The sequence below is a fragment of the Oncorhynchus keta genome, chromosome 4 (genome assembly GCF_023373465.1).
Source record: "Oncorhynchus keta strain PuntledgeMale-10-30-2019 chromosome 4, Oket_V2, whole genome shotgun sequence".
Taxonomy (NCBI): Eukaryota; Metazoa; Chordata; class Actinopteri; order Salmoniformes; family Salmonidae; genus Oncorhynchus; species Oncorhynchus keta.
The window spans coordinates 84,053,054-84,080,553 of NC_068424.1; the positions used below are offsets into that span (position 1 = coordinate 84,053,054).

The 27,500-nt window shown below is 49.2% G+C and overlaps 2 protein-coding genes and 1 long non-coding RNA gene across 3 annotated transcripts in view; 1 reads left to right on the forward strand and 2 right to left on the reverse strand.

Moving 5' to 3' along the window:
• unc5a (unc-5 netrin receptor A) overlaps nt 1–27,500 on the reverse strand; it is a 641,788-nt gene that overhangs the window by 264,376 nt on the left and 349,912 nt on the right.
• LOC127929750 (putative nuclease HARBI1) lies at nt 2,426–2,992 on the forward strand. The gene is made up of 2 exons (XM_052518000.1): nt 2,426–2,728; nt 2,857–2,992. Exons 1-2 carry the CDS (start codon nt 2,469–2,471, stop codon nt 2,903–2,905), a joined length of 309 nt encoding a protein of 102 aa, XP_052373960.1. The 5' UTR covers nt 2,426–2,468; the 3' UTR covers nt 2,906–2,992.
• Nucleotides 2,736–3,514, reverse strand: LOC118381415 (uncharacterized). Its single transcript, XR_004825089.2, has 3 exons — nt 3,272–3,514; nt 3,090–3,144; nt 2,736–2,982 (listed from the first exon to the last, which is right to left on the reverse strand). It is a non-coding gene; the product is annotated as an uncharacterized LOC118381415 (long non-coding RNA).

Consider the following 27,500-nt stretch of genomic DNA (forward strand, 5'->3'; position numbering starts at 1 on the left):
GATAATGTATTCAGTAAGGTTACTCAGCAGCAGACCCACCCATGCATGATAATGTAGTCAGTAAGGTTACTCAGCAGCAGACCCACCCATGCATGATAATGCATCACAGTAAGGTTACTCAGCAACAGAGCCACCCATGCATGATAATGTAGTCAGTAAGGTTACTCAGCAACAGACCCACCCATGCATGATAATGTATCACAGTAAGGTTACTCAGCAACAGACCCACCCATGCATGATAATGTAGTCAGTAAGGTCACTCAGCAGCAAAGCCATCCATGATAATGTATCACAGTAAGGTTACTCAGCAACAGAGCTACCCATGCATGATAATGTAGTCAGTAAGGTCACTCAGCAGCAAAGCCATCCATGATAATGTATCACAGTAAGGTTACTCAGCAACAGACCCACCCATGCATGATAATGTAGTCAGTAAGGTTACTCAGCAGCAGACCCACCCATGCATGATAATGTAGTCAGTAAGGTCACTCAGCAGCAAAGCCATCCATGATAATGTATCACCGTAAGGTTACTCAGCAACAGACCCATCCATGCATGATAATGCAGTCAGTAAGGTTACTCAGCAGCAGAGCCATCCATGATAATGCAGTCAGTAAGGTTACTCAGCAGCACAGCCATCCATGATAATGTATCAGTCAGTAAGGTTACTCAGCAACAGACCCACCCATGCATGATAATGCAGTCAGTAAGGTTACTCAGCAACAGACCCACCCATGCATGATAATGTAGTCAGTAAGGTCACTCAGCAGCAAAGCCATCCATGATAATGTATCACAGTAAGGTTACTCAGCAACAGAGCCTTCCACACCCATACTATTTACAGGCCACACCCATACTATTTACAGGCCACACCCATACTATTTACAGGCCACACCCATACTATTTACAGGCCACACCCATACTATTTACAAGCCACACCCATACTATTTACAAGCCACACCCATATTACAGGACACACCATAATATTTACAGGACACACCCATAATATTTGCAGGACACAGCCCATATGATAATTTACAGGACACAGCCAGACCTAATATTTACAGGACACACCCATACTATTTACAAGCCACACCCATACTATTTACAAGCCACACCCATACTATTTACAAGCCACACCCATACTATTTACAGGCCACACCCATAATATTTACAGGCCACACCCATACCATTTACAGGACACACCCATATTACAGGACACACCCATAATATTTACAGGACACACCCATAATATTTGCAGGACACACCCATAATATTTACAGGACACACCCATACTATTTACAGGACACACCCATATTACAGGACACACCCATAATATTTGCAGGACACACCCATACTATTTACAGGACACACCCATAACATTTGCAGGACACACCCATAATATTTACAGGACACACCCATATTACAGGACACACCCATAATATTTACAGGACACACCCATACTATTTACAGGACACACCCATATTACAGGACACACCCATAATATTTGCAGGACACACCCATACTATTTACAGGCCACACCCATAATATTTGCAGGACACACCCATATTACAGGACAAAAAAAACCTAACTTGACGGGAGAATGTGCGGTCCTCCTCGGACACTTTGACCCATAGGTATGTACATAAAGTGGAGAAATTAGAACCTGCGACTCCATTGCAGAAGGATGAAACTCGAGAAACGCTTGGAAATTGATGCCATTGTGTAAAATAAATGGAAATATTACCTCTGGAGTATTATATATGAAGAGTTCCCTAGAGTACACACACAAAAAAAACAGGATTTAGGTATTATAAATACAAACGGAGAGATTTGTTTTTGAGCAGGTTCCGATTACCAAAGAGCTGTTCTCTTGGCTCTCTGTGCTGTATAGTGGGCCCATCTATACAGAGAAGCACCCGCAGAAACCAAGCCGTGCCTGGGTCATGGATCTCTCCGTTAGCCGCGTTATGCCACACGTGATTGGAAGGATCATTGGATCGACGCACTTCTACATAACGTTTCCTTACACGTTGGGTGAACAGGCAAAAAATAAGTGCAATTTGCATCAACGTCCGGTTTCTCAAATGTAATCGGTGCTACTGACTGCCGCTTTAATTAAGGGCACCGAGTGAGAATGATTTTTGTCAAGCATTATCACTCCATTAAACGTCCAAATCATATATGATGTGGACATGGTACTGACTAATGTAGTGGCTCTGTGGCCTGGGTCAACCCATGACCCATTCATATGGCGAAACAGTAGTGTTGGGTGCAGACTTTGAGGCCGCAGCGTGATGGCTGGCTTCTAGGTACGGATGAGTAATGTAGAAATTGAAAATCAATTGTAATTTCTCTACTGCAGTGCCTAACTCATTCACTAACCTTGCAGGCGACAATAGATATCCCCCTCAAGCGGTGGCTGCTCACCCCTTTCGCCAACCCACAGAGCGCAGAGAGGAACTACAATGTGCGCCATTGCCAGGTACGAGCTGTTGTGGCTTCTGAAGGACAGATGGCGCTGCCTCGATTCCTCAGGCGGAAACATTTTATACAAGCCTGAAAAGGTCTGCGACATTGTGAGGGCGTGTGCTGTGCTATATAATGTGGCACAGCTAAGGAATGTAGCTTTACCCTCTGTCGGTTGTGTTGGCCCCGACCCCGACCCCTATCCCCAGGCGTTTGAACCAAACGCAGCGTGTGGATTTGTGGATTTGATGCATCGCTTGTAAGAACAAAGAAAGAAAACAAAACACTATTTATTGAGTAATTATTTCAATGTACAGCTTATGTCACACAACATTTCCACCAACTCATCTCGTTAATAGCATCGATTGTGTCTCATTGCGTTTTCAGGACTGCATCTGAGGACACGGCGCTGGAGGGTTGTGACGCACGAGGTTAAGTGGAGACGCCGGGGTTGCGCGAACGCCGCTCAGCTGCAGCACCACCGACCCCGCTGGAACACTTCGCGACTAAAGACTAAAAAAACAAGTCAATTGTTTGTGTAAATACATTTAAACTATACGTTTAAACTTGAATGCATTTGGGTTTACTTTTTTCAAACGAGGGAGTACTAATTACATAACCTGGATCATCCGGTGCGTCTTGTCCCACCTCCGTCACTACTCACTCAGGATTCAGCTATCAAATCAAATGTATTTATAAAGCCCTTCGTACATCAGCTGATATCTCAAAGTGCTGTACAGAAGTGTGTGTAGAAGCATGGTGGCTGGGAAAAACTCCCTAGAAAGGCCAAAAGCTATAATACCGGCAAGTCGCTCATCAAGGGGTTTGAGCTCCGGTGTCCCCTTATCCCCCGCTGTGGCACAAACACTGTCTGTGTAAGAGGCTCCTTCCTGTCGGACCACTTTATCTTCTTCTTCTTCTGAGGTTCCGACCAGCAGCGTTCACAGCGTCCGACACCTGCGGCTGCTCCGACGACGTTTTCGTCATTTGCAATGTCCACAAAACTATATGATATTTCTTGTTTCAACCTCCCCTACAACAACAACTTCCGTTTCACACTGGGTGAAATAACTTTTATTTATTTATTTTTGTTGCCTTTTTGTCGGGATTTAGGCTGAGTTTCTGTACAGCACTATGTGACATCAGCTGATGTAAGTAGGGCTTTATAAATAACATTTGATTTGATTTTGTCGTCATGCAGTCAGTACGGATGAATATTAATTAGGGGCGTTTCACTGACTATCGGCAACTGTGGGCGTTAAAAGGACAAGACGCTCGTTGACCTGCGCCACATTTCGGGTTGATTGTGATTTAAAAAGCGAAACCTGCGCGTGGGGACGTGCGTTGCGCACTGTTATCAATCAGAATACATTTTTTTTTGCGCATAAGCACTTTCTGTGTTTCGTCCCGTGAATCCTCCGTACAGTTTTCATAAACGAGGCCCCTGGTGATTGGTCGGAAAATAGAACAGGGAAAGCCCACAGCCTGTAGTTACAGAGACTGAAGGTGTGTGTTATGTTTTTCCAGTTCCCTGAGGGTAGAGAGGGACTGGACCTCTGTCAGATGGCTTCCATCTCTTTATCTGTCTAACACACCTGGGCCCATACCTGCAAGGGACGATACACACACACACACACACACACACACACACACACACACACACACACACACACACACACACACACACACACACACACACACACACACACACACACACACACACACACACACACACACACACACACACACACACACACAGATAGACATGAAGCACACACCCGTTAGAAGAGGTGAGGCCTTGCACCCTGCTTGGCACCTCTATTAGTCATGTGTCCTGGTGGAGGCTTCAGTTAACATTTTACCCGCGTGAAAGCTGCAATCATTTGCCCCCTGCTAACATCTTTCCCTCTTTCTCTCTTCCCTTCCTGTTCCTGTTGCCTTGGGCATCACTCTAAAGAGGGAAGTCTACAGGTAAACCATGCAGCTGCTGTCTGGACCAGGGACAGAATGCTTTGCACCATACAGATTGCCTTATGCTTATCCTCCTCTTCCTCCTCTTCCTCCCTACATCCCTCCCCCTCCCTACACCCCCCCTACATCCCTCCCTCCCTACATCCCTCCCTCCCCCCCCCTCTCCCTCCCTACATCCCTCCCTCCCTACATCCCCCCCGCTCTCCCTCCCTACATCCCTCCCTCCCTACACCCCCCCTCTTCCTCCCTACATCCCTCCCTACATCCCCCCTCTCTCCCTCCCTACACCCCCCAGGGTTTAGCTGGAAGCCAGAGGGAGTTTAAGGTAATCTGGCTGACCAGGGTTAGCTGGAAGCCAGAGGGAGTTTAAGGTAATCTGTCTGACCAGGGTTAGCTGGAAGGCAGGAGGAGTTTAAGGTAATCTGGCTGACCAGGGTTAGCTGGAAGGCAGGAGGAGTTTAAGGTAATCTGGCTGACCAGGGTCAGCTGGAAGCCAGAGGGAGTTTAAGGTAATCTGGCTGACCAGGGTTAGCTGGAAGCCAGAGGGAGTTTAAGGTAATCTGGCTGACCAGGGTTAGCTGGAAGCCAGAGGGAGTTTAAGGTAATCTGGCTGACCAGGGTTAGCTGGAAGCCAGAGGGAGTTTAAGGTAATCTGGCTGACCAGGGTTAGCTGGAAGCCAGAGGGAGTTTAAGGTAATCTGGCTGACCAGGGTTAGCTGGAAGCCAGAGGGAGTTTAAGGTAATCTGGCTGACCAGGGTTAGCTGGAAGCCAGAGGGAGTTTAAGGTAATCTGGCTGACCAGGGTTAGCTGGAAGGCAGGAGGAGTTTAAGGTAATCTGGCTGACCAGGGTTAGCTGGAAGCCAGAGGGAGTTTAAGGTAATCTGGCTGACCAGGGTTAGCTGGAAGCCAGACGGAGTTTAAGGTAATCTGGCTGACCAGGGTTAGCTGGAAGCCAGAGGGAGTTTAAGGTAATCTGTCTGACCAGGGTTAGCTGGAAGCCAGAGGGAGTTTAAGGTAATCTGTCTGACCAGGGTTAGCTGGAAGGCAGGAGGAGTTTAAGGTAATCTGGCTGACCAGGGTTATCTGGAAGCCAGAGGGAGTTTAAGGTAATCTGTCTGACCAGGGTTAGCTGGAAGCCAGAGGGAGTTTAAGGTAATCTGTCTGACCAGGGTTATCTGGAAGCCAGAGGGAGTTTAAGGTAATCTGTCTGACCAGGGTTAGCTAATTTGGCTTTAGTTGGAAGCCAGAGGGAGTTTAAGGTAATCTCAGGGAGGGGTGTGGGCGAATGTAAATGTACATATTCAGTAGAGACACAAACACACACAGACTGACAGCATCACAGAAACAGCCTGCAGTAAGGACCCAAGAAAACATCTATACATGAAAACCTTCAGCAGATTTGAGGCATTTTGACATTTTTAGGCGTTTTGAAAAAAACTCATCTCACACCAACTTTTACATTACCATAATGACATCATATATCAAGTTGGAGCTACGTGTTTAAATGTTACGCTTGTACAAACTATAGCAGAAATGTCAACTCTGAATATCTCGATTTTGACTCGTCTTGATCTTCCATCTGTTAGAAAGACGAGAAAAAGGATTTCATGTTTTTAATTTATAATAATCATTTATAATTTATAACACTACTGTATATTTTAGCTGCTGTTCCGGCCCCATCGTATTTACATGGTCTTGTTGTAACCAGGTATCCCTCAGGATAACAACATAACTGAGAAATAACGTAGGATCAAGATACATACAGTTGAAGTCGGAGGTATTACATACACTATTACGCCCTGGTCTTGTTGTAAACAGGTATCCCTCAGGATAACAACATAACTGAGAAATAACGTAGGATCAAGATACATAAAGGCTAAATATACCTAAAGGCTAGAGCTACCGCTTTCAAGGAGCAGGACACTAACCTAAAGACTAGAGCTACCGCTTTCAAGGAGCAGGACACTAACCTAAAGGCTAGAGCTACCGCTTTCAAGGAGCAGGACACTAACCTAAAGGCTACCGCTTTCAAGGAGCGGGACACTAACCTAAAGGCTAGAGCTACCGCTTTCAAGGAGCAGGACACTAACCTAAAGGCTAGAGCTACCGCTTTCAAGGAGCAGGACACTAACCTAAAGGCTGCCGCTTTCAAGGAGCAGGACACTAACCTAAAGGCTCGAGCTACCGCTTTCAAGGAGCAGGACACTAACCTAAAGGCTACCTACCGCTTTCAAGGAGCGGGACACTAACCTAAAGGCTAGAGCTACCGCTTTCAAGGAGCAGGACACTAACCTAAAGGCTAGAGTTACCGCTTTCAAGGAGCGGGACACTAACCTAAAGGCTACCGCTTTCAAGGAGCAGGACACTAACCTAAAGGCTACCACTTTCAAGGAGCGGGACACTAACCTAAAGGCTAGAGCTACCGCTTTCAAGGAGCGGGACACTAACCTAAAGGCTAGAGCTACCGCTTTCAAGGAGCAGGACACTAACCTAAAGGCTAGAGTTACCGCTTTCAAGGAGCGGGACACTAACCTAAAGGCTACCGCTTTCAAGGGGCAGGACACTAACCTAAAGGCTACCACTTTCAAGGAGCGGGACACTAACCTAAAGGCTAGAGCTACCGCTTTCAAGGAGCAGGACACTAACCTAAAGGCTACCGCTTTCAAGGAGCAGGACACTGACCTAAAGGCTAGAGCTACCGCTTTCAAGGAGCAGGACACTAACCTAAAGGCTGCCGCTTTCAAGGAGCGGGACACTAACCTAAAGGCTAGAGCTACCGCTTTCAAGGAGCAGGACACTAACCTAAAGGCTACCGCTTTCAAGGAGCAGGACACTAACCTAAAGGCTGCCACTTTCAAGGAGCAGGACACTAACCTAAAGGCTACAGCTACCACTTTCAAGGAGCAGGACACTAACCTAAAGGCTGGAGCTACCGCTTTCAAGGAGCAGGACACTAACCTAAAGGCTACCGCTTTCAAGGAGCGGGACACTGACCTAAAGGCTAGAGCTACCGCTTTCAAGGAGCAGGACACTAACCTAAAGGCTACCGCTTTCAAGGAGCGGGACACTAACCTAAAGGCTAGAGCTACCGCTTTCAAGGAGCAGGACACTAACCTAAAGGCTAGCTACCGCTTTCAAGGAGCAGGACACTAACCTAAAGGCTAGAGCTACCGCTTTCAAGGAGCAGGACACTAACCTAAAGGCTAGAGCTACCGCTTTCAAGGAGCGGGACACTAACCTAAAGGCTGCCGCTTTCAAGGAGCAGGACACTAACCTAAAGGCTAGAGCTACCGCTTTCAAGGAGCAGGACACTAACCTAAAGGCTAGAGCTACCGCTTTCAAGGAGCAGGACACTAACCTAAAGGCTGCCGCTTTCAAGGAGCGGGACACTAACCTAAAGGCTAGAGCTACCGCTTTCAAGGAGCAGGACACTAACCTAAAGGCTAGAGCTACCGCTTTCAAGGAGCAGGACACTAACCTAAAGGCTACCGCTTTCAAGGAGCAGGACACTAACCTAAAGGCTAGAGCTACCGCTTTCAAGGAGCAGGACACTAACCTAAAGGCTAGAGCTACCGCTTTCAAGGAGCAGGACACTAACCTAAAGGCTAGAGCTACCGCTTTCAAGGAGCAGGACACTAACCTAAAGGCTAGAGCTACCGCTTTCAAGGAGCAGGACACTCACCTAAAGGCTAGAGCTACCGCTTTCAAGGAGCAGGACACTCACCTAAAGGCTAGAGCTACCGCTTTCAAGGAGCGCTTCACCGGACACTAACAGTTTCCTCTGAAAGGCTATCAAACAAGCTTTTAAAACAGGAGCAGGACACTAACCCTCAGATGGGCAGGAGAGCTACCGCTTTAAAGGGAAACAGGACACTAACCTAAAGTGCTAGAGCTACCGGACTTTCAAGGAGCAGGACACTCACCTAATTATGGCTAGAGCTACCGCTAATTCATTCAGGTGCAGGACTTTTACTGACCTAAGGGGACCAGCTTTCAAGGAGCAGGACACTCACCTAAAGGCTTTTGTTACATTTTTTTCACTGATAATAACAGTTTCCTCTGACGAACAATCAAACAAGCGAAGCTTTAAAACAGGACTAAGATTGAATCCTACTCCACTGGCTCTGACGATCCTCAGATGTGGCAGGAGAGTGGCAAACTATCACAGATTATAAAGGGAAACCCAGCCGTGAGCTGCCCAGTGACGTGAGCCTACCAGGACACTGACCTAAAGGAAGTGACATCGTCCAATTATGTGTTTGGGTTCCCTCATAATAAGTCATTCAGATAGGGACTTTTATGTTTACCGCCCCTTCAGGGGACCAACACGAGGAGAGGATATTCTGAAAGCTTTTGTTACATTTTTTTGCTGATAATAATATCGACTGGTTAAATCTGGCATTTGCACTGATGACGCCCCCAAACATGGCTGATCCAAGATGAAAGGACTCATGGCCTGATGAGAAATGTTAGAGAGGATGGATGTTAGAGCTGGCTGATCAAAGACTGTGATCTTACAGGGATGTGAACATTGTTACAGTGGATGGGCTGGCTGATCCCCAGTGGATGTTCCTGATCCAGTTGTTAGGAAGAATACCATAGAGGATGTTAGTGACTTGTTATTTCACAGTGGATGTTAGATGGCTGATCTCGTGGATGTTAGAGTTTTGCTGATCCAAGTGGATTTCTCTGGCTGATCCACAGTGGATCCTCAAATCCATGAATGTTGTTGCTGGAAGCTGGGAGCTGGCTGATCCACAGTGGATGTTAGAGCTGGCTGATCCACAGTGGATGTTAGAGCTGGCTGATCCACAGTGGATGTTAGAGCTGGCTGATCCACAGTGGATGTTAGAGCTGGCTGATCCACAGTGGATGTTAGAGCTGGCTGATCCACAGTGGATGTTAGAGCTGGCTGATCCACAGTGGATGTTAGAGCTGGCTGATCCACAGTGGATGTTAGAGCTGGCTGATCCACAGTGGATGTTAGAGCTGGCTGATCCACAGTGGATGTTAGAGCTGGCTGATCCACAGTGGATGTTAGAGCTGGCTGATCCACAGTGGATGTTAGAGCTGGCTGATCCACAGTGGATGTTAGAGCTGGCTGATCCACAGTGGATGTTAGAGCTGGCTGATCCACAGTGGATGTTAGAGCTGGCTGATCCACAGTGGATGTTAGAGCTGGCTGATCCACAGTGGATGTTAGAGCTGGCTGATCCACAGTGGATGTTAGAGCTGGCTGATCCACAGTGGATGTTAGAGCTGGCTGATCCACAGTGGATGTTAGAGCTGGCTGATCCACAGTGGATGTTAGAGCTGGCTGATCCACAGTGGATGTTAGAGCTGGCTGATCCACAGTGGATGTTAGAGCTGGCTGATCCACAGTGGATGTTAGAGCTGGCTGATCCACAGTGGATGTTAGAGCTGGCTGATCCACAGTGGATGTTAGAGCTGGCTGATCCACAGTGGATGTTAGAGCTGGCTGATCCACAGTGGATGTTAGAGCTGGCTGATCCACAGTGGATGTTAGAGCTGGCTGATCCACAGTGGATGTTAGAGCTGGCTGATCCACAGTGGATGTTAGAGCTGGCTGATCCACAGTGGATGTTAGAGCTGGCTGATCCACAGTGGATGTTAGAGCTGGCTGATCCACAGTGGATGTTAGAGCTGGCTGATCCACAGTGGATGTTAGAGCTGGCTGATCCACAGTGGATGTTAGAGCTGGCTGATCCACAGTGGATGTTAGAGCTGGCTGATCCACAGTGGATGTTAGAGCTGGCTGATCCACAGTGGATGTTAGAGCTGGCTGATCCACAGTGGATGTTAGAGCTGGCTGATCCACAGTGGATGTTAGAGCTGGCTGATCCACAGTGGATGTTAGAGCTGGCTGATCCACAGTGGATGTTAGAGCTGGCTGATCCACAGTGGATGTTAGAGCTGGCTGATCCACAGTGGATGTTAGAGCTGGCTGATCCACAGTGGATGTTAGAGCTGGCTGATCCACAGTGGATGTTAGAGCTGGCTGATCCACAGTGGATGTTAGAGCTGGCTGATCCACAGTGGATGTTAGAGCTGGCTGATCCACAGTGGATGTTAGAGCTGGCTGATCCACAGTGGATGTTAGAGCTGGCTGATCCACAGTGGATGTTAGAGCTGGCTGATCCACAGTGGATGTTAGAGCTGGCTGATCCACAGTGGATGTTAGAGCTGGCTGATCCACAGTGGATGTTAGAGCTGGCTGATCCACAGTGGATGTTAGAGCTGGCTGATCCACAGTGGATGTTAGAGCTGGCTGATCCACAGTGGATGTTAGAGCTGGCTGATCCACAGTGGATGTTAGAGCTGGCTGATCCACAGTGGATGTTAGAGCTGGCTGATTCACAGTGGATGTTAGAGCTGGCTGATCCACAGTGGATGTTAGAGCTGGCTGATCCACAGTGGATGTTAGAGCTGGCTGATCCACAGTGGATGTTAGAGCTGGCTGATCCACAGTGGATGTTAGAGCTGGCTGATCCACAGTGGATGTTAGAGCTGGCTGATCCACAGTGGATGTTAGAGCTGGCTGATCCACAGTGGATGTTAGAGCTGGCTGATCCACAGTGGATGTTAGAGCTGGCTGATCCACAGTGGATGTTAGAGCTGGCTGATCCACAGAGGATGTTAGAGCTGGCTGATCCACAGTGGATGTTAGAGCTGGCTGATCCACAGTGGATGTTAGAGCTGGCTGATCCACAGTGGATGTTAGAGCTGGCTGATCCACAGAGGATGTTAGAGCAGCTGGCTGATCCACAGTGGATGTTAGAGCTGGCTGATCCACAGTGGATGTTAGAGCTGGCTGATCCACAGTGGATGTTAGAGCTGGCTGATCCACAGTGGATGTTAGAGCTGGCTGATCCACAGTGGATGTTAGAGCTGGCTGATCCACAGTGGATGTTAGAGCTGGCTGATCCACAGTGGATGTTAGAGCTGGTGGATGTTAGAGCTGGCTGATTCACAGTGGATGTTAGAGCTGGCTGATCCACAGTGGATGTTAGAGCGGGCTGATTCACAGTGGATGTTAGAGCGGGCTGATTCACAGTGGATGTTAGAGCTGGCTGATCCACAGTGGATGTTAGAGCTGGCTGATCCACAGTGGATGTTAGAGCTGGCTGATCCACAGTGGATGTTAGAGCTGGCTGATTCACAGTGGATGTTAGAGCTGGCTGATCCACAGTGGATGTTAGAGCTGGCTGATCCACAGTGGATGTTAGAGCTGGCTGATCCACAGTGGATGTTAGAGCTGGCTGATCCACAGTGGATGTTAGAGCTGGCTGATCCACAGTGGATGTTAGAGCTGGCTGATCCACAGTGGATGTTAGAGCTGGCTGATCCACAGTGGATGTTAGAGCTGGCTGATCCACAGTGGATGTTAGAGCTGGCTGATCCACAGTGGATGTTAGAGCTGGCTGATTCACAGTGGATGTTAGAGCTGGCTGATCCACAGTGGATGTTAGAGCTGGCTGATTCACAGTGGATGTTAGAGCTGGCTGATTCACAGTGGATGTTAGAGCTGGCTGATCCACAGTGGATGTTAGAGCTGGCTGATTCACAGTGGATGTTAGAGCTGGCTGATCCACAGTGGATGTTAGAGCTGGCTGATTCACAGTGGATGTTAGAGCTGGCTGATCCACAGTGGATGTTAGAGCTGGCTGATCCACAGTGGATGTTAGAGCTGGCTGATCCACAGTGGATGTTAGAGCTGGCTGATCCACAGTGGATGCTAGAGCTGGCTGATCCACAGTGGATGTTAGAGCTGGCTGATCCACAGTGGATGTTAGAGCTGGCTGATCCACAGTGGATGTTAGAGCTGGCTGATCCACAGTGGATGTTAGAGCTGGCTGATCCACAGTGGATGTTAGAGCTGGCTGATCCACAGTGGATGTTAGAGCTGGCTGATCCACAGTGGATGTTAGAGCTGGCTGATCCACAGTGGATGTTAGAGCTGGCTGATTCACAGTGGATGTTAGAGCTGGCTGATCCACAGTGGATGTTAGAGCGGGCTGATTCACAGTGGATGTTAGAGCGGGCTGATTCACAGTGGATGTTAGAGCTGGCTGATCCACAGTGGATGTTAGAGCTGGCTGATCCACAGTGGATGTTAGAACTGGCTGATCCACAGTGGATGTTAGAGCTGGCTGATTCACAGTGGATGTTAGAGCTGGCTGATCCACAGTGGATGTTAGAGCTGGCTGATCCACAGTGGATGTTAGAGCTGGCTGATCCACAGTGGATGTTAGAGCTGGCTGATCCACAGTGGATGCTAGAGCTGGCTGATCCACAGTGGATGTTAGAGCTGGCTGATCCACAGTGGATGTTAGAGCTGGCTGATCCACAGTGGATGTTAGAGCTGGCTGATCCACAGTGGATGTTAGAGCTGGCTGATCCACAGTGGATGTTAGAGCTGGCTGATCCACAGTGGATGTTAGAGCTGGCTGATCCACAGAGGATGTTAGAGCTGGCTGATCCACAGTGGATGTTAGAGCTGGCTGATCCACAGTGGATGTTAGAGCTGGCTGATCCACAGTGGATGTTAGAGCTGGCTGATCCACAGAGGATGTTAGAGCTGGCTGATCCACAGTGGATGTTAGAGCTGGCTGATCCACAGTGGATGTTAGAGCTGGCTGATCCACAGTGGATGTTAGAGCTGGCTGATCCACAGTGGATGTTAGAGCTGGCTGATCCACAGTGGATGTTAGAGCTGGCTGATTCACAGTGGATGTTAGAGCTGGCTGATCCACAGTGGATGTTAGAGCGGGGCTGATTCACAGTGGATGTTAGAGCGGGCTGATTCACAGTGGATGTTAGAGCTGGCTGATCCACAGTGGATGTTAGAGCTGGCTGATCCACAGTGGATGTTAGAGCTGGCTGATCCACAGTGGATGTTAGAGCTGGCTGATCCACAGAGGATGTTAGAGCTGGCTGATCCACAGTGGATGTTAGAGCTGGCTGATCCACAGTGGATGTTAGAGCTGGCTGATCCACAGTGGATGTTAGAGCTGGCTGATCCACAGAGGATGTTAGAGCTGGCTGATCCACAGTGGATGTTAGAGCTGGCTGATCCACAGTGGATGTTAGAGCTGGCTGATCCACAGTGGATGTTAGAGCTGGCTGATCCACAGTGGATGTTAGAGCTGGCTGATCCACAGTGGATGTTAGAGCTGGCTGATTCACAGTGGATGTTAGAGCTGGCTGATTCACAGTGGATGTTAGAGCTGGCTGATTCACAGTGGATGTTAGAGCTGGCTGATTCACAGTGGATGTTAGAGCTGGCTGATCCACAGTGGATGTTAGAGCTGGCTGATCCACAGAGGATGTTAGAGCTGGCTGATCCACAGTGGATGTTAGAGCTGGCTGATCCACAGTGGATGTTAGAGCTGGCTGATCCACAGTGGATGTTAGAGCTGGCTGATCCACAGAGGATGTTAGAGCTGGCTGATCCACAGTGGATGTTAGAGCTGGCTGATCCACAGTGGATGTTAGAGCTGGCTGATCCACAGTGGATGTTAGAGCTGGCTGATCCACAGTGGATGTTAGAGCTGGCTGATCCACAGTGGATGTTAGAGCTGGCTGATCCACAGTGGATGTTAGAGCTGGCTGATCCACAGTGGATGTTAGAGCTGGCTGATTCACAGTGGATGTTAGAGGCTGATCTGGCTGATCCACAGTGGATGTTAGAGCGGGCTGATTCACAGTGGATGTTAGAGCGGGCTGATTCACAGTGGATGTTAGAGCTGGCTGATCCACAGTGGATGTTAGAGCTGGCTGATCCACAGTGGATGTTAGAACTGGCTGATCCACAGTGGATGTTAGAGCTGGCTGATTCACAGTGGATGTTAGAGCTGGCTGATCCACAGTGGATGTTAGAGCTGGCTGATCCACAGTGGATGTTAGAGCTGGCTGATCCACAGTGGATGTTAGAGCTGGCTGATCCACAGTGGATGCTAGAGCTGGCTGATCCACAGTGGATGTTAGAGCTGGCTGATCCACAGTGGATGTTAGAGCTGGCTGATCCACAGTGGATGTTAGAGCTGGCTGATCCACAGTGGATGTTAGAGCTGGCTGATCCACAGTGGATGTTAGAGCTGGCTGATCCACAGTGGATGTTAGAGCTGGCTGATCCACAGAGGATGTTTAGAGCTGGCTGATCCACAGTGGATGTTAGAGCTGGCTGATCCACAGTGGATGTTAGAGCTGGCTGATCCACAGTGGATGTTAGAGCTGGCTGATCCACAGAGGATGTTAGAGCTGGCTGATCCACAGTGGATGTTAGAGCTGGCTGATCCACAGTGGATGTTAGAGCTGGCTGATCCCACAGTGGATCCACAGTGGCTGATGTTAGAGCTGGCTGATCCACAGTGGATGTTAGAGCTGGCTGATTCACAGTGGATGTTAGAGCTGGCTGATCCACAGTGGATGTTAGAGCTGGCTGATTCACAGTGGATGTTAGAGCGGGCTGATTCACAGTGGATGTTAGAGCTGGCTGATCCACAGTGGATGTTAGAGCTGGCTGATCCACAGTGGATGTTAGAGCTGGCTGATCCACAGTGGATGTTAGAGCTGGCTGATCCACAGTGGATGTTAGAGCTGGCTGATCCACAGTGGATGTTAGTTAGAGCTGGCTGATCCACAGTGGATGTTAGGAGCTAGAGCTGGCTGATCCACAGTGGATGTTAGAGCTGTCTGATCCACAGTGGATGTTAGAGCTGGCTGATCCACAGTGGATGTTAGAGCTGGCTGATCCACAGTGGATGTTAGAGCTGGCTGATCCACAGTGGATGTTAGAGCTGGGCTGATTCTGATCCACAGTGGATGTTAGAGCTGGCTGATCCACAGTGGATGTTAGAGCTGGCTGATCCACAGTGGATGTTAGAGCTGGCTGATCCACAGTGGATGTTAGAGCTGGCTGATCCACAGTGGATGTTAGAGCTGGCACAGTGGATGTTAGAACTGGCTGATCCACAGTGGATGTTAGAGCTGGCTGATCCACAGTGGATGTTAGAGCTGGCTGATCCACAGTGGATGTTAGAGCTGGCTGATCCACAGTGGATGTTAGAGCTGGCTGATCCACAGTGGATGTTAGAGCTGGCTGATCCACAGTGGATGTTAGAGCTGGCTGATCCACAGTGGATGTTAGAGCTGGCTGATCCACAGTGGATGTTAGAACTGGCTGATCCACAGTGGATGTTAGAGCTGGCTGATTCACAGTGGATGTTAGAGCTGGCTGATCCACAGTGGATGTTAGAGCTGGCTGATCCACAGTGGATGTTAGAGCTGGCTGATCCACAGTGGATGTTAGAGCTGGCTGATCCACAGTGGATGTTAGAGCTGGCTGATCCACAGTGGATGCTAGAGCTGGCTGATCCACAGTGGATGTTAGAGCTGGCTGATCCACAGTGGATGTTAGAGCTGGCTGATCCACAGTGGATGTTAGAGCTGGCTGATCCACAGTGGATGTTAGAGCTGGCTGATCCACAGTGGATGTTAGAGCTGGCTGATCCACAGTGGATGTTAGAGCTGGCTGATCCACAGAGGATGTTAGAGCTGGCTGATCCACAGTGGATGTTAGAGCTGGCTGATCCACAGAGGATGTTAGAGCTGGCTGATCCACAGTGGATGTTAGAGCTGGCTGATCCACAGTGGATGTTAGAGCTGGCTGATCCACAGTGGATGTTAGAGCTGGCTGATCCACAGTGGATGTTAGAGCTGGCTGATCCACAGTGGATGTTAGAGCTGGCTGATTCACAGTGGATGTTAGAGCTGGCTGATCCACAGTGGATGTTAGAGCGGGCTGATTCACAGTGGATGTTAGAGCGGGCTGGCTGATCCACAGTGGATGTTAGAGCTGGCTGATCCACAGTGGATGTTAGAGCTGGCTGATCCACAGTGGATGTTAGAGCTGGCTGATCCACAGTGGATGTTAGAGCTGGCTGATCCACAGTGGATGTTAGAGCTGGCTGATCCACAGTGGATGTTAGAGCTGGCTGATCCACAGTGGATGTTAGAGCTGGCTGATCCACAGTGGATGTTAGAGCTGGCTGATCCACAGTGGATGTTAGAGCTGGCTGATCCACAGTGGATGTTAGAGCTGGCTGATCCACAGTGGATGTTAGAGCTGTCTGATCCACAGTGGATGTTAGAGCTGGCTGATCCACAGTGGATGTTAGAGCTGGCTGATCCACAGTGGATGTTAGAGCTGGCTGATCCACAGTGGATGTTAGAGCTGGCTGATCCACAGTGGATGTTAGAGCTGGCTGATCCACAGTGGATGTTAGAGCTGGCTGATCCACAGTGGATGTTAGAGCTGGCTGATCCACAGTGGATGTTAGAACTGGCTGATCCACAGTGGATGTTAGAGCTGGCTGATCCACAGTGGATGTTAGAGCTGGCTGATCCACAGTGGATGTTAGAGCTGGCTGATCCACAGTGGATGTTAGAGCTGGCTGATCCACAGTGGATGTTAGAGCTGGCTGATCCACAGTGGATGTTAGAGCTGGCTGATCCACAGTGGATGTTAGAGCTGGCTGATCCACAGTGGATGTTAGAGCTGGCTGATCCACAGTGGATGTTAGAGCTGGCTGATCCACAGTGGATGTTAGAGCTGGCTGATCCACAGTGGATGTTAGAGCTGGCTGATCCACAGTGGATGTTAGAGCTGGCTGATCCACAGTGGATGTTGAGCTGGCTGATCCACAGTGGATGTTAGAGCTGGCTGATCCACAGTGGATGTTAGAGCTGGCTGATCCACAGTGGATGTTAGAGCTGGCTGATCCACAGTGGATGTTAGGCTGATCCACAGTGGATGTTAGAGCTGGCTGATCCACAGTGGATGTTAGAGCTGGCTGATCCACAGTGGATGTTAGAGCTGGCTGATCCACAGTGGATGTTAGAGCTGCTGATTCACAGTGGATGTTAGAGCTGGCTGATCCACAGTGGATGTTAGAGCTGGCTGATGTTAGAGCTGGCTGATCCACAGTGGATGTTAGAGCTGGCTGATCCACAGTGGATGTTAGAGCTGGCTGATCCACAGTGGATGTTAGAGCTGGCTGATCCACAGTGGATGTTAGAGCTGGCTGATCCACAGTGGATGTTAGAGCTGGCTGATCCACAGTGGATGTTAGAGCTGGCTGATCCACAGTGGATGTTAGAGCTGGCTGATCCACAGTGGATGTTAGAGCTGGCTGATCCACAGTGGATGTTAGAGCTGGCTGATCCACAGTGGATGTTAGAGCTGGCTGATCCACAGTGGATGTTAGAGCTGGCTGATCCACAGTGGATGTTAGAGCTGGCTGATCCACAGTGGATGTTAGAGCTGGCTGATCCACAGTGGATGTTAGAGCTGGCTGATCCACAGTGGATGTTAGAGCTGGCTGATCCACAGTGGATGTTAGAGCTGGCTGATCCACAGTGGATGTTAGAGCTGGCTGATCCACAGTGGATGTTAGAGCTGGCTGATCCACAGTGGATGTTAGAGCTGGCTGATCCACAGTGGATGTTAGATCCACAGTGGATGTTAGAGCTGGCTGATCCACAGTGGATGTTAGAGCTGGCTGATCCACAGTGGATGTTAGAGCTGGCTGATCCACAGTGGATGTTAGAGCTGGCTGATCCACAGTGGATGTTAGAGCTGGCTGATCCACAGTGGATGTTAGAGCTGGCTGATCCACAGTGGATGTTAGAGCTGGCTGATCCACAGTGGATGTTAGAGCTGGCTGATCCACAGTGGATGTTAGAGCTGGCTGATCCACAGTGGATGTTAGAGCTGGCTGATCCACAGTGGATGTTAGAGCTGGCTGATCCACAGTGGATGTTAGAGCTGGCTGATCCACAGTGGATGTTAGAACTGGCTGATCCACAGTGGATGTTAGAGCTGGCTGATCCACAGTGGATGTTAGAGCTGGCTGATCCACAGTGGATGTTAGAGCTGGCTGATCCACAGTGGATGTTAGAGCTGGCTGATCCACAGTGGATGTTAGAGCTGGATGGCTGATCCACAGTGGATGTTACAGTGGATGTTAGCTGGCTGATCCACAGTGGATGTTAGAGCTGGCTGATCCACAGTGGATGTTAGAGCTGGCTGATCCACAGTGGATGTTAGAGCTGGCTGACATCACCTGCCTCCGGAACACGGTGAATCAGCTCCAAGCTAAAACTCCGGGCAAAATGCTGCGTGTGGTCACAACATTTCAAAATGTTCATACCTGACAGACAGTTTGTTCATTTCCCCAACACTCAGAGCAGTCACCACAATCCAACCCAGACATACTGCAACATTTTAGCTATGATGCATTTGTGCGTGTGTGTTAGAAGAGTTGAAGTTGGAGTTTGAGTCAAGATTCAAGGATATGATGGAGTACAAGGAGTTTTTCAACTTCATTGAGACCCCCTTTCATGTGCCAGTGTCATCTCTGACCCCCCAGTCATCACAGCCGTCTGTCCTGACCGTGCTGAACTAGACAGTGAGATCGTGTCATCTCTGACCCCCCAGTCATCACAGCCCTCTGTCCCGACCGTGCTGAACTAGACAGTGAGATAGTGTCATCTCTGACCCCCCAGTCATCACAGCCCTCTGTCCCGACCGTGCTGAACTAGACAGTGAGATCGTGTCATCTCTGACCCCCCAGTCATCACAGCCCTCTGTCCCGACCGTGCTGAACTAGACAGTGAGATCGTGTCATCTCTGACCCCCCAGTCATCACAGCCCTCTGTCCCGACCGTGCTGAACTAGACAGTGGGATCGTGTCATCTCTGACCCCCCAGTCATCACAGCCCTCTGTCCCGACCGTGCTGAACTAGACAGTGGGATCGTGTCATCTCTGACCCCCCAGTCATCACAGCCCTCTGTCCCGACCCATTGCAAGGTGAACTAGACAGTGAGATAGTGTCATCTCTGACCCCCCAGTCATCACAGCCCTCTGTCCCGACCGTGCTGAACTAGACAGTGGGATCGTGTCATCTCTGACCCCCCAGTCATCACAGCCCTCTGTCCCGACCCATTGCAAGGTGAACTAGACAGTGAGATAGTGTCATCTCTGACCCCCCAGTCATCACAGCCCTCTGTCCCGACCCATTGCAAGGTGAACTAGACAGTGAGATAGTGTCATCTCTGACCCCCCAGTCATCACAGCCCTCTGTCCCGACCCATTGCAAGGTGAACTAGACAGTGAGATAGTGTCATCTCTGACCCCCCAGTCATCACAGCCCTCTGTCCCGACCCATTGCAAGGTGAACTAGACAGTGAGATAGTGTCATCTCTGACCCCCCAGTCATCACAGCCCTCTGTCCTGACCCATTGCAAGGTGAACTACGATCAGATGTTACCCATTTCTGTAGCCTCAGACACTGAGTATCATAACCTCTGAAGCAAAAGGTAACAGCATCTCTTGTCAGCACTTTATTCACGTGAAGCAACATTTTCAACACTGTGAATCAAAAAACAGAGAAGCCGACTGACCACTGACCAAACGGATAGCAACAACAGACTATACATTTTCAACGAATTTAGTCAAGGAGCAGAACGGGACATTTTCGCTCATCCAACTACTGAGGGGTCGTACACATGCCATGTAGCCTATTTTACATGTGTATGTATATATTTGTCATGTGCTGTACATCAAATCAATTGTTGGTGCTTTATTGCTCTCAATTTGCTCTCAATTGATCATTAATAATATAGGAATAAAAAGTACAACCAATTAAAGATCTGTACGGCTCACTGAATGATTGTCTCAACCCACAGTGACCCCCGTACCAAACACAGTGAGTAACACTGGTGTAACATAAGTACATGTAAAAGTAGAAATCATTTTGAAATTCCTTATATTAAGCAAACCAGACAGCATCATTTTCTTGTCTTTAAAATGTACGGATTTCCAGGGGCTCCAACACAAAGAACATCATTCACAAACAAAACATGTGTGTTTAGTGAGTCCTCCAGATCAGAGGCAGTAGGGATGACCAGGGATGTTCTCTGTTTAGTGAGTCCTCCAGATCAGAGTCAGTAGGGATGACCAGGGATGTTCTCTGTTTAGTGAGTCCTCCAGATCAGAGGCAGTAGGGATGTTCTCTGTTTACTGAGTCCTCCAGATCAGAGGCAGTAGGGATGTTCTCTGTTTACTGAGTCCTCCAGATCAGAGGCAGTAGGGATGTTCTCTGTTTACTGAGTCCTCCAGATCAGAGGCAGTAAGGATGTTCTCTGTTTACTGAGTCCTCCAGATCAGAGGCAGTAGGGATGTTCTCTGTTTACTGAGTCCTCCAGATCAGAGGCAGTAGGGATGTTCTCTGTTTACTGAGTCCTCCAGATCAGAGGCAGTAAGGATGTTCTCTGTTTACTGAGTCCTCCAGATCAGAGGCAGTAGGGATGTTCTCTGTTTACTGAGTCCTCCAGATCAGAGGCAGTAAGGATGTTCTCTGTTTACTGAGTCCTCCAGATCAGAGGCAGTAGGGATGTTCTCTGTTTAGTGAGTCCTCCAGATCAGAGGCAGTAGGGATGACCAGGGATGTTCTCTGTTTAGTGAGTCCTCCAGATCAGAGGCAGTAGGGATGACCAGGGATGTTCTCTGTTTAGTGAGTCCTCCAGATCAGAGGCAGTAAGGATGACCGGGGATGTTCACTGTTTAGTGAGTCCTCCAGATCAGAGGCAGTAGTGATGACCAGGGATGTTCTCTGTTTAGTGAGTCCTCCAGATCAGAGGCAGTAGGGATGACCAGGGATGTTCTCTGTTTAGTGAGTCCTCCAGATCAGAGGCAGTAGGGATGACCAGGGATGTTCTCTGTTTAGTGAGTCCTCCAGATCAGAGGCAGTAGGGATGACCAGGGATGTTCTCTGTTTAGTGAGTCCTCCAGATCAGAGGCAGTAGGGATGTTCTCTGTTTAGTGAGTCCTCCAGATCAGAGGCAGTAAGGATGACCAGGGATGTTCTCTGTTTAGTGAGTCCTCCAGATCAGAGGCAGTAGGGATGTTCTCTGTTTACTGAGTCCTCCAGATCAGAGGCAGTAGGGATGTTCTCTGTTTACTGAGTCCTCCAGATCAGAGGCAGTAGGGATGTTCTCTGTTTACTGAGTCCTCCAGATCAGAGGCAGTAAGGATGTTCTCTGTTTACTGAGTCCTCCAGATCAGAGGCAGTAGGGATGTTCTCTGTTTACTGAGTCCTCCAGATCAGAGGCAGTAAGGATGTTCTCTGTTTACTGAGTCCTCCAGATCAGAGGCAGTAGGGATGTTCTCTGTTTACTGAGTCCTCCAGATCAGAGGCAGTAAGGATGTTCTCTGTTTACTGAGTCCTCCAGATCAGAGGCAGTAGGGATGTTCTCTGTTTAGTGAGTCCTCCAGATCAGAGGCAGTAGGGATGACCAGGGATGTTCTCTGTTTAGTGAGTCCTCCAGATCAGAGGCAGTAGGGATGACCAGGGATGTTCTCTGTTTAGTGAGTCCTCCAGATCAGAGGCAGTAAGGATGACCGGGGATGTTCACTGTTTAGTGAGTCCTCCAGATCAGAGGCAGTAGTAATAATATAATATAATAATATATGCCATTTAGCGGACGCTTTTATCCAAAGCGACTTACAGTCATGTGTGCATACATTCTACGTATGGGTGGTCCCGGGAATCGAACCCACTACCCTGGCGTTACAAGCGCCATGCTCTACCAACTGAGCCACAGAAGGACCACTGATGACCAGGGATGTTCTCTGTTTAGTGAGTCCTCCAGATCAGAGGCAGTAGTGATGACCAGGGATGTTCTCTGTTTAGTGAGTCCTCCAGATCAGAGGCAGTAGGGATGACCAGGGATGTTCTCTGTTTAGTGAGTCCTCCAGATCAGAGGCAGTAGGGATGTTCTCTGTTTAGTGAGTCCTCCAGATCAGAGGCATTAAGGATGACCAGGGATGTTCTCTGTTTAGTGAGTCCTCCAGATCAGAGGCAGTAGGGATGTTCTCTGTTTACTGAGTCCTCCAGATCAGAGGCAGTAGGGATGTTCTCTGTTTACTGAGTCCTCCAGATCAGAGGCAGTAGGGATGTTCTCTGTTTACTGAGTCCTCCAGATCAGAGGCAGTAGGGATGTTCTCTGTTTAGTGAGTCCTCCAGATCAGAGACAGTAGGGATGTTCTCTGTTTACTGAGTCCTCCAGATCAGAGGCAGTAGGGATGTTCTCTGTTTAGTGAGTCCACCAGATCAGAGGCAGTAGGGATGACCAGGGATGTTCTCTGTTTAGTGAGTCCACCAGATCAGAGGCAGTAGGGATGACCAGGGGTGTTCTCTGTTTAGTGAGTCCACCAGATCAGAGGCAGTAGGGATGACCAGGGGTGTTCTCTGTTTAGTGAGTCCTCCAGATCAGAGGCAGTAGGGATGACCAGGGATGTTCTCTGTTTAGTGAGTCCTCCAGATCAGAGGCAGTAGTGATGACCAGGGATGTTCTCTGTTTAGTGAGTCTGCCAGATCAGAGACAGTAGGGATGACCAGGGATGTTCTCTGTTTAGTGAGTCCTCCAGATCAGAGGCAGTAGGGATGTTCTCTGTTTACTGAGTCCTCCAGATCAGAGGCAGTAAGGATGTTCTCTGTTTACTGAGTCCTCCAGATCAGAGGCAGTAGGGATGTTCTCTGTTTACTGAGTCCTCCAGATCAGAGGCAGTAGGGATGTTCTCTGTTTACTGAGTCCTCCAGATCAGAGGCAGTAAGGATGTTCTCTGTTTACTGAGTCCTCCAGATCAGAGGCAGTAGGGATGTTCTCTGTTTACTGAGTCCTCCAGATCAGAGGCAGTAAGGATGTTCTCTGTTTACTGAGTCCTCCAGATCAGAGGCAGTAGGGATGTTCTCTGTTTAGTGAGTCCTCCAGATCAGAGGCAGTAGGGATGACCAGGGATGTTCTCTGTTTAGTGAGTCCTCCAGATCAGAGGCAGTAGGGATGACCAGGGATGTTCTCTGTTTAGTGAGTCCTCCAGATCAGAGGCAGTAAGGATGACCGGGGATGTTCACTGTTTAGTGAGTCCTCCAGATCAGAGGCAGTAGTGATGACCAGGGATGTTCTCTGTTTAGTGAGTCCTCCAGATCAGAGGCAGTAGTGATGACCAGGGATGTTCTCTGTTTAGTGAGTCCTCCAGATCAGAGGCAGTAGGGATGACCAGGGATGTTCTCTGTTTAGTGAGTCCTCCAGATCAGAGGCAGTAGGGATGACCAGGGATGTTCTCTGTTTAGTGAGTCCTCCAGATCAGAGGCAGTAGGGATGTTCTCTGTTTAGTGAGTCCTCCAGATCAGAGGCAGTAAGGATGACCAGGGATGTTCTCTGTTTAGTGAGTCCTCCAGATCAGAGGCAGTAGGGATGTTCTCTGTTTAGTGAGTCCTCCAGATCAGAGGCAGTAGGGATGTTCTCTGTTTAGTGAGTCCTCCAGATCAGAGGCAGTAGGGATGTTCTCTGTTTACTGAGTCCTCCAGATCAGAGGCAGTAAGGATGTTCTCTGTTTACTGAGTCCTCCAGATCAGAGGCAGTAGGGATGTTCTCTGTTTACTGAGTCCTCCAGATCAGAGGCAGTAAGGATGTTCTCTGTTTACTGAGTCCTCCAGATCAGAGGCAGTAGGGATGTTCTCTGTTTACTGAGTCCTCCAGATCAGAGGCAGTAAGGATGTTCTCTGTTTACTGAGTCCTCCAGATCAGAGGCAGTAGGGATGTTCTCTGTTTACTGAGTCCTCCAGATCAGAGGCAGTAGGGATGTTCTCTGTTTAGTGAGTCCTCCAGATCAGAGGCAGTAGGGATGACCAGGGATGTTCTCTGTTTAGTGAGTCCTCCAGATCAGAGGCAGTAGGGATGACCAGGGATGTTCTCTGTTTAGTGAGTCCTCCAGATCAGAGGCAGTAAGGATGACCGGGGATGTTCACTGTTTAGTGAGTCCTCCAGATCAGAGGCAGTAGTGATGACCAGGGATGTTCTCTGTTTAGTGAGTCCTCCAGATCAGAGGCAGTAGTGATGACCAGGGATGTTCTCTGTTTAGTGAGTCCTCCAGATCAGAGGCAGTAGGGATGACCAGGGATGTTCTCTGTTTAGTGAGTCCTCCAGATCAGAGGCAGTAGGGATGACCAGGGATGTTCTCTGTTTAGTGAGTCCTCCAGATCAGAGGCAGTAGGGATGTTCTCTCTTTAGTGAGTCCTCCAGATCAGAGGCAGTAAGGATGACCAGGGATGTTCTCTGTTTAGTGAGTCCTCCAGATCAGAGGCAGTAGGGATGTTCTCTGTTTACTGAGTCCTCCAGATCAGAGGCAGTAGGGATGTTCTCTGTTTACTGAGTCCTCCAGATCAGAGGCAGTAAGGATGTTCTCTGTTTACTGAGTCCTCCAGATCAGAGGCAGTAGGGATGTTCTCTGTTTACTGAGTCCTCCAGATCAGAGGCAGTAAGGATGTTCTCTGTTTACTGAGTCCTCCAGATCAGAGGCAGTAGGGATGTTCTCTGTTTACTGAGTCCTCCAGATCAGAGGCAGTAAGGATGTTCTCTGTTTACTGAGTCCTCCAGATCAGAGGCAGTAGGGATGTTCTCTGTTTAGTGAGTCCTCCAGATCAGAGGCAGTAGGGATGACCAGGGATGTTCTCTGTTTAGTGAGTCCTCCAGATCAGAGGCAGTAGGGATGACCAGGGATGTTCTCTGTTTAGTGAGTCCTCCAGATCAGAGGCAGTAAGGATGACCGGGGATGTTCACTGTTTAGTGAGTCCTCCAGATCAGAGGCAGTAGTGATGACCAGGGATGTTCTCTGTTTAGTGAGTCCTCCAGATCAGAGGCAGTAGTGATGACCAGGGATGTTCTCTGTTTAGTGAGTCCTCCAGATCAGAGGCAGTAGGGATGACCAGGGATGTTCTCTGTTTAGTGAGTCCTCCAGATCAGAGGCAGTAGGGATGACCAGGGATGTTCTCTGTTTAGTGAGTCCTCCAGATCAGAGGCAGTAGGGATGTTCTCTGTTTAGTGAGTCCTCCAGATCAGAGGCATTAAGGATGACCAGGGATGTTCTCTGTTTAGTGAGTCCTCCAGATCAGAGGCAGTAGGGATGTTCTCTGTTTACTGAGTCCTCCAGATCAGAGGCAGTAGGGATGTTCTCTGTTTACTGAGTCCTCCAGATCAGAGGCAGTAGGGATGTTCTCTGTTTACTGAGTCCTCCAGATCAGAGGCAGTAGGGATGTTCTCTGTTTAGTGAGTCCTCCAGATCAGAGACAGTAGGGATGTTCTCTGTTTACTGAGTCCTCCAGATCAGAGGCAGTAGGGATGTTCTCTGTTTAGTGAGTCCACCAGATCAGAGGCAGTAGGGATGACCAGGGATGTTCTCTGTTTAGTGAGTCCACCAGATCAGAGGCAGTAGGGATGACCAGGGGTGTTCTCTGTTTAGTGAGTCCACCAGATCAGAGGCAGTAGGGATGACCAGGGGTGTTCTCTGTTTAGTGAGTCCTCCAGATCAGAGGCAGTAGGGATGACCAGGGATCTCTGGATGACCAGGGATGTTCTCTGTTTAGTGAGTCCTCCAGATCAGAGGCGGTAGTGACGACCAGGGATGTTCTCTGTTTAGTGAGTCCTCCAGATCAGAGACAGTAGGGACGACCAGGGATGTTCTCTGTTTAGTGAGTCCTCCAGATCAGAGGCAGTAGGGACGACCAGGGATGTTCTCTGTTTAGTGAGTCCTCCAGATCAGAGGCAGTAGGGATGTTCTCTGTTTAGTGAGTCCTCCAGGTCAGAGACAGTAGGGATGTTCTCTGTTTAGTGAGTCCTCCAGATCAGAGGCGGTAGGGATGTTCTCTGTTTAGTGAGTCCTCCAGGTCAGAGACAGTAGGGACGACCAGGGATGTTCTCTGTTTAGTGAGTCCTCCAGATCAGAGGCAGTAGGGACGACCAGGGATGTTCTCTGTTTAGTGAGTCCTCCAGATCAGAGGCAGTAGGGATGACCAGGGATGTTCTCTGTTTAGTGAGTCCTCCAGATCAGAGGCAGTAGGGATGTTCTCTGTTTAGTGAGTCCTCCAGATCAGAGGCAGTAGGGATGTTCTCTGTTTAGTGAGTCCTCCAGATCAGAGGCAGTAGGGATGTTCTCTGTTTAGTGAGTCCTCCAGATCAGAGGCAGTAGGGATGTTCTCTGTTTAGTGAGTCCTCCAGATCAGAGGCAGTAGGGATGTTCTCTGTTTAGTGAGTCCTCCAGATCAGAGGCAGTAGGGATGACCAGGGATGTTCTCTGTTTAGTGAGTCCTCCAGATCAGAGGCAGTAGGGATGACCAGGGATGTTCTCTGTTTAGTGAGTCCTCCAGATCAGAGGCAGTAGAGATGACCAGGGATGTTCTCTGTTTAGTGAGTTCTCCAGATCAGAGGCAGTAGTGATGACCAGGGATGTTCTCTGTTTAGTGAGTCCTCCAGATCAGGGACAGTAGGGATGACCAGGGATGTTCTCTGTTTAGTGAGTCCACCAGATCAGAGGCAGTAGTGATGACCAGGGATGTTCTCTGTTTAGTGAGTCCTCCAGATCAGAGGCAGTAGTGATGACCAGGGATGTTCTCTGTTTAGTGAGTCCTCCAGATCAGAGGCAGTAGTGATGACCAGGGATGTTCTCTGTTTAGTGAGTCCACCAGATCAGAGGCAGTAGTGATGACCAGGGATGTTCTCTGTTTAGTGAGTCCTCCAGATCAGAGGCAGTAGTGATGACCAGGGATGTTCTCTGTTTAGTGAGTCCTCCAGATCAGAGGCAGTAGTGATGACCAGGGATGTTCTCTGTTTAGTGAGTCCTCCAGATCAGAGGCAGTAGTGATGACCATGGATGTTCTCTGTTTAGTGAGTCCTCCAGATCAGAGGCAGTAAGGATGACCATGGATGTTCTCTGTTTAGTGAGTCCTCCAGATCAGAGGCAGTAGGGATGTTCTCTGTTTACTGAGTCCTCCAGATCAGAGGCAGTAGGGATGTTCTCTGTTTAGTGAGTCCTCCAGATCATAGGCAGTAGGGATGACCAGGGATGTTCCCTGTTTAGTGAGTCCTCCAGAGGCAGTAGGGATGACCAGGGGTGTTCTCTGTTTAGTTAGTCCTCAA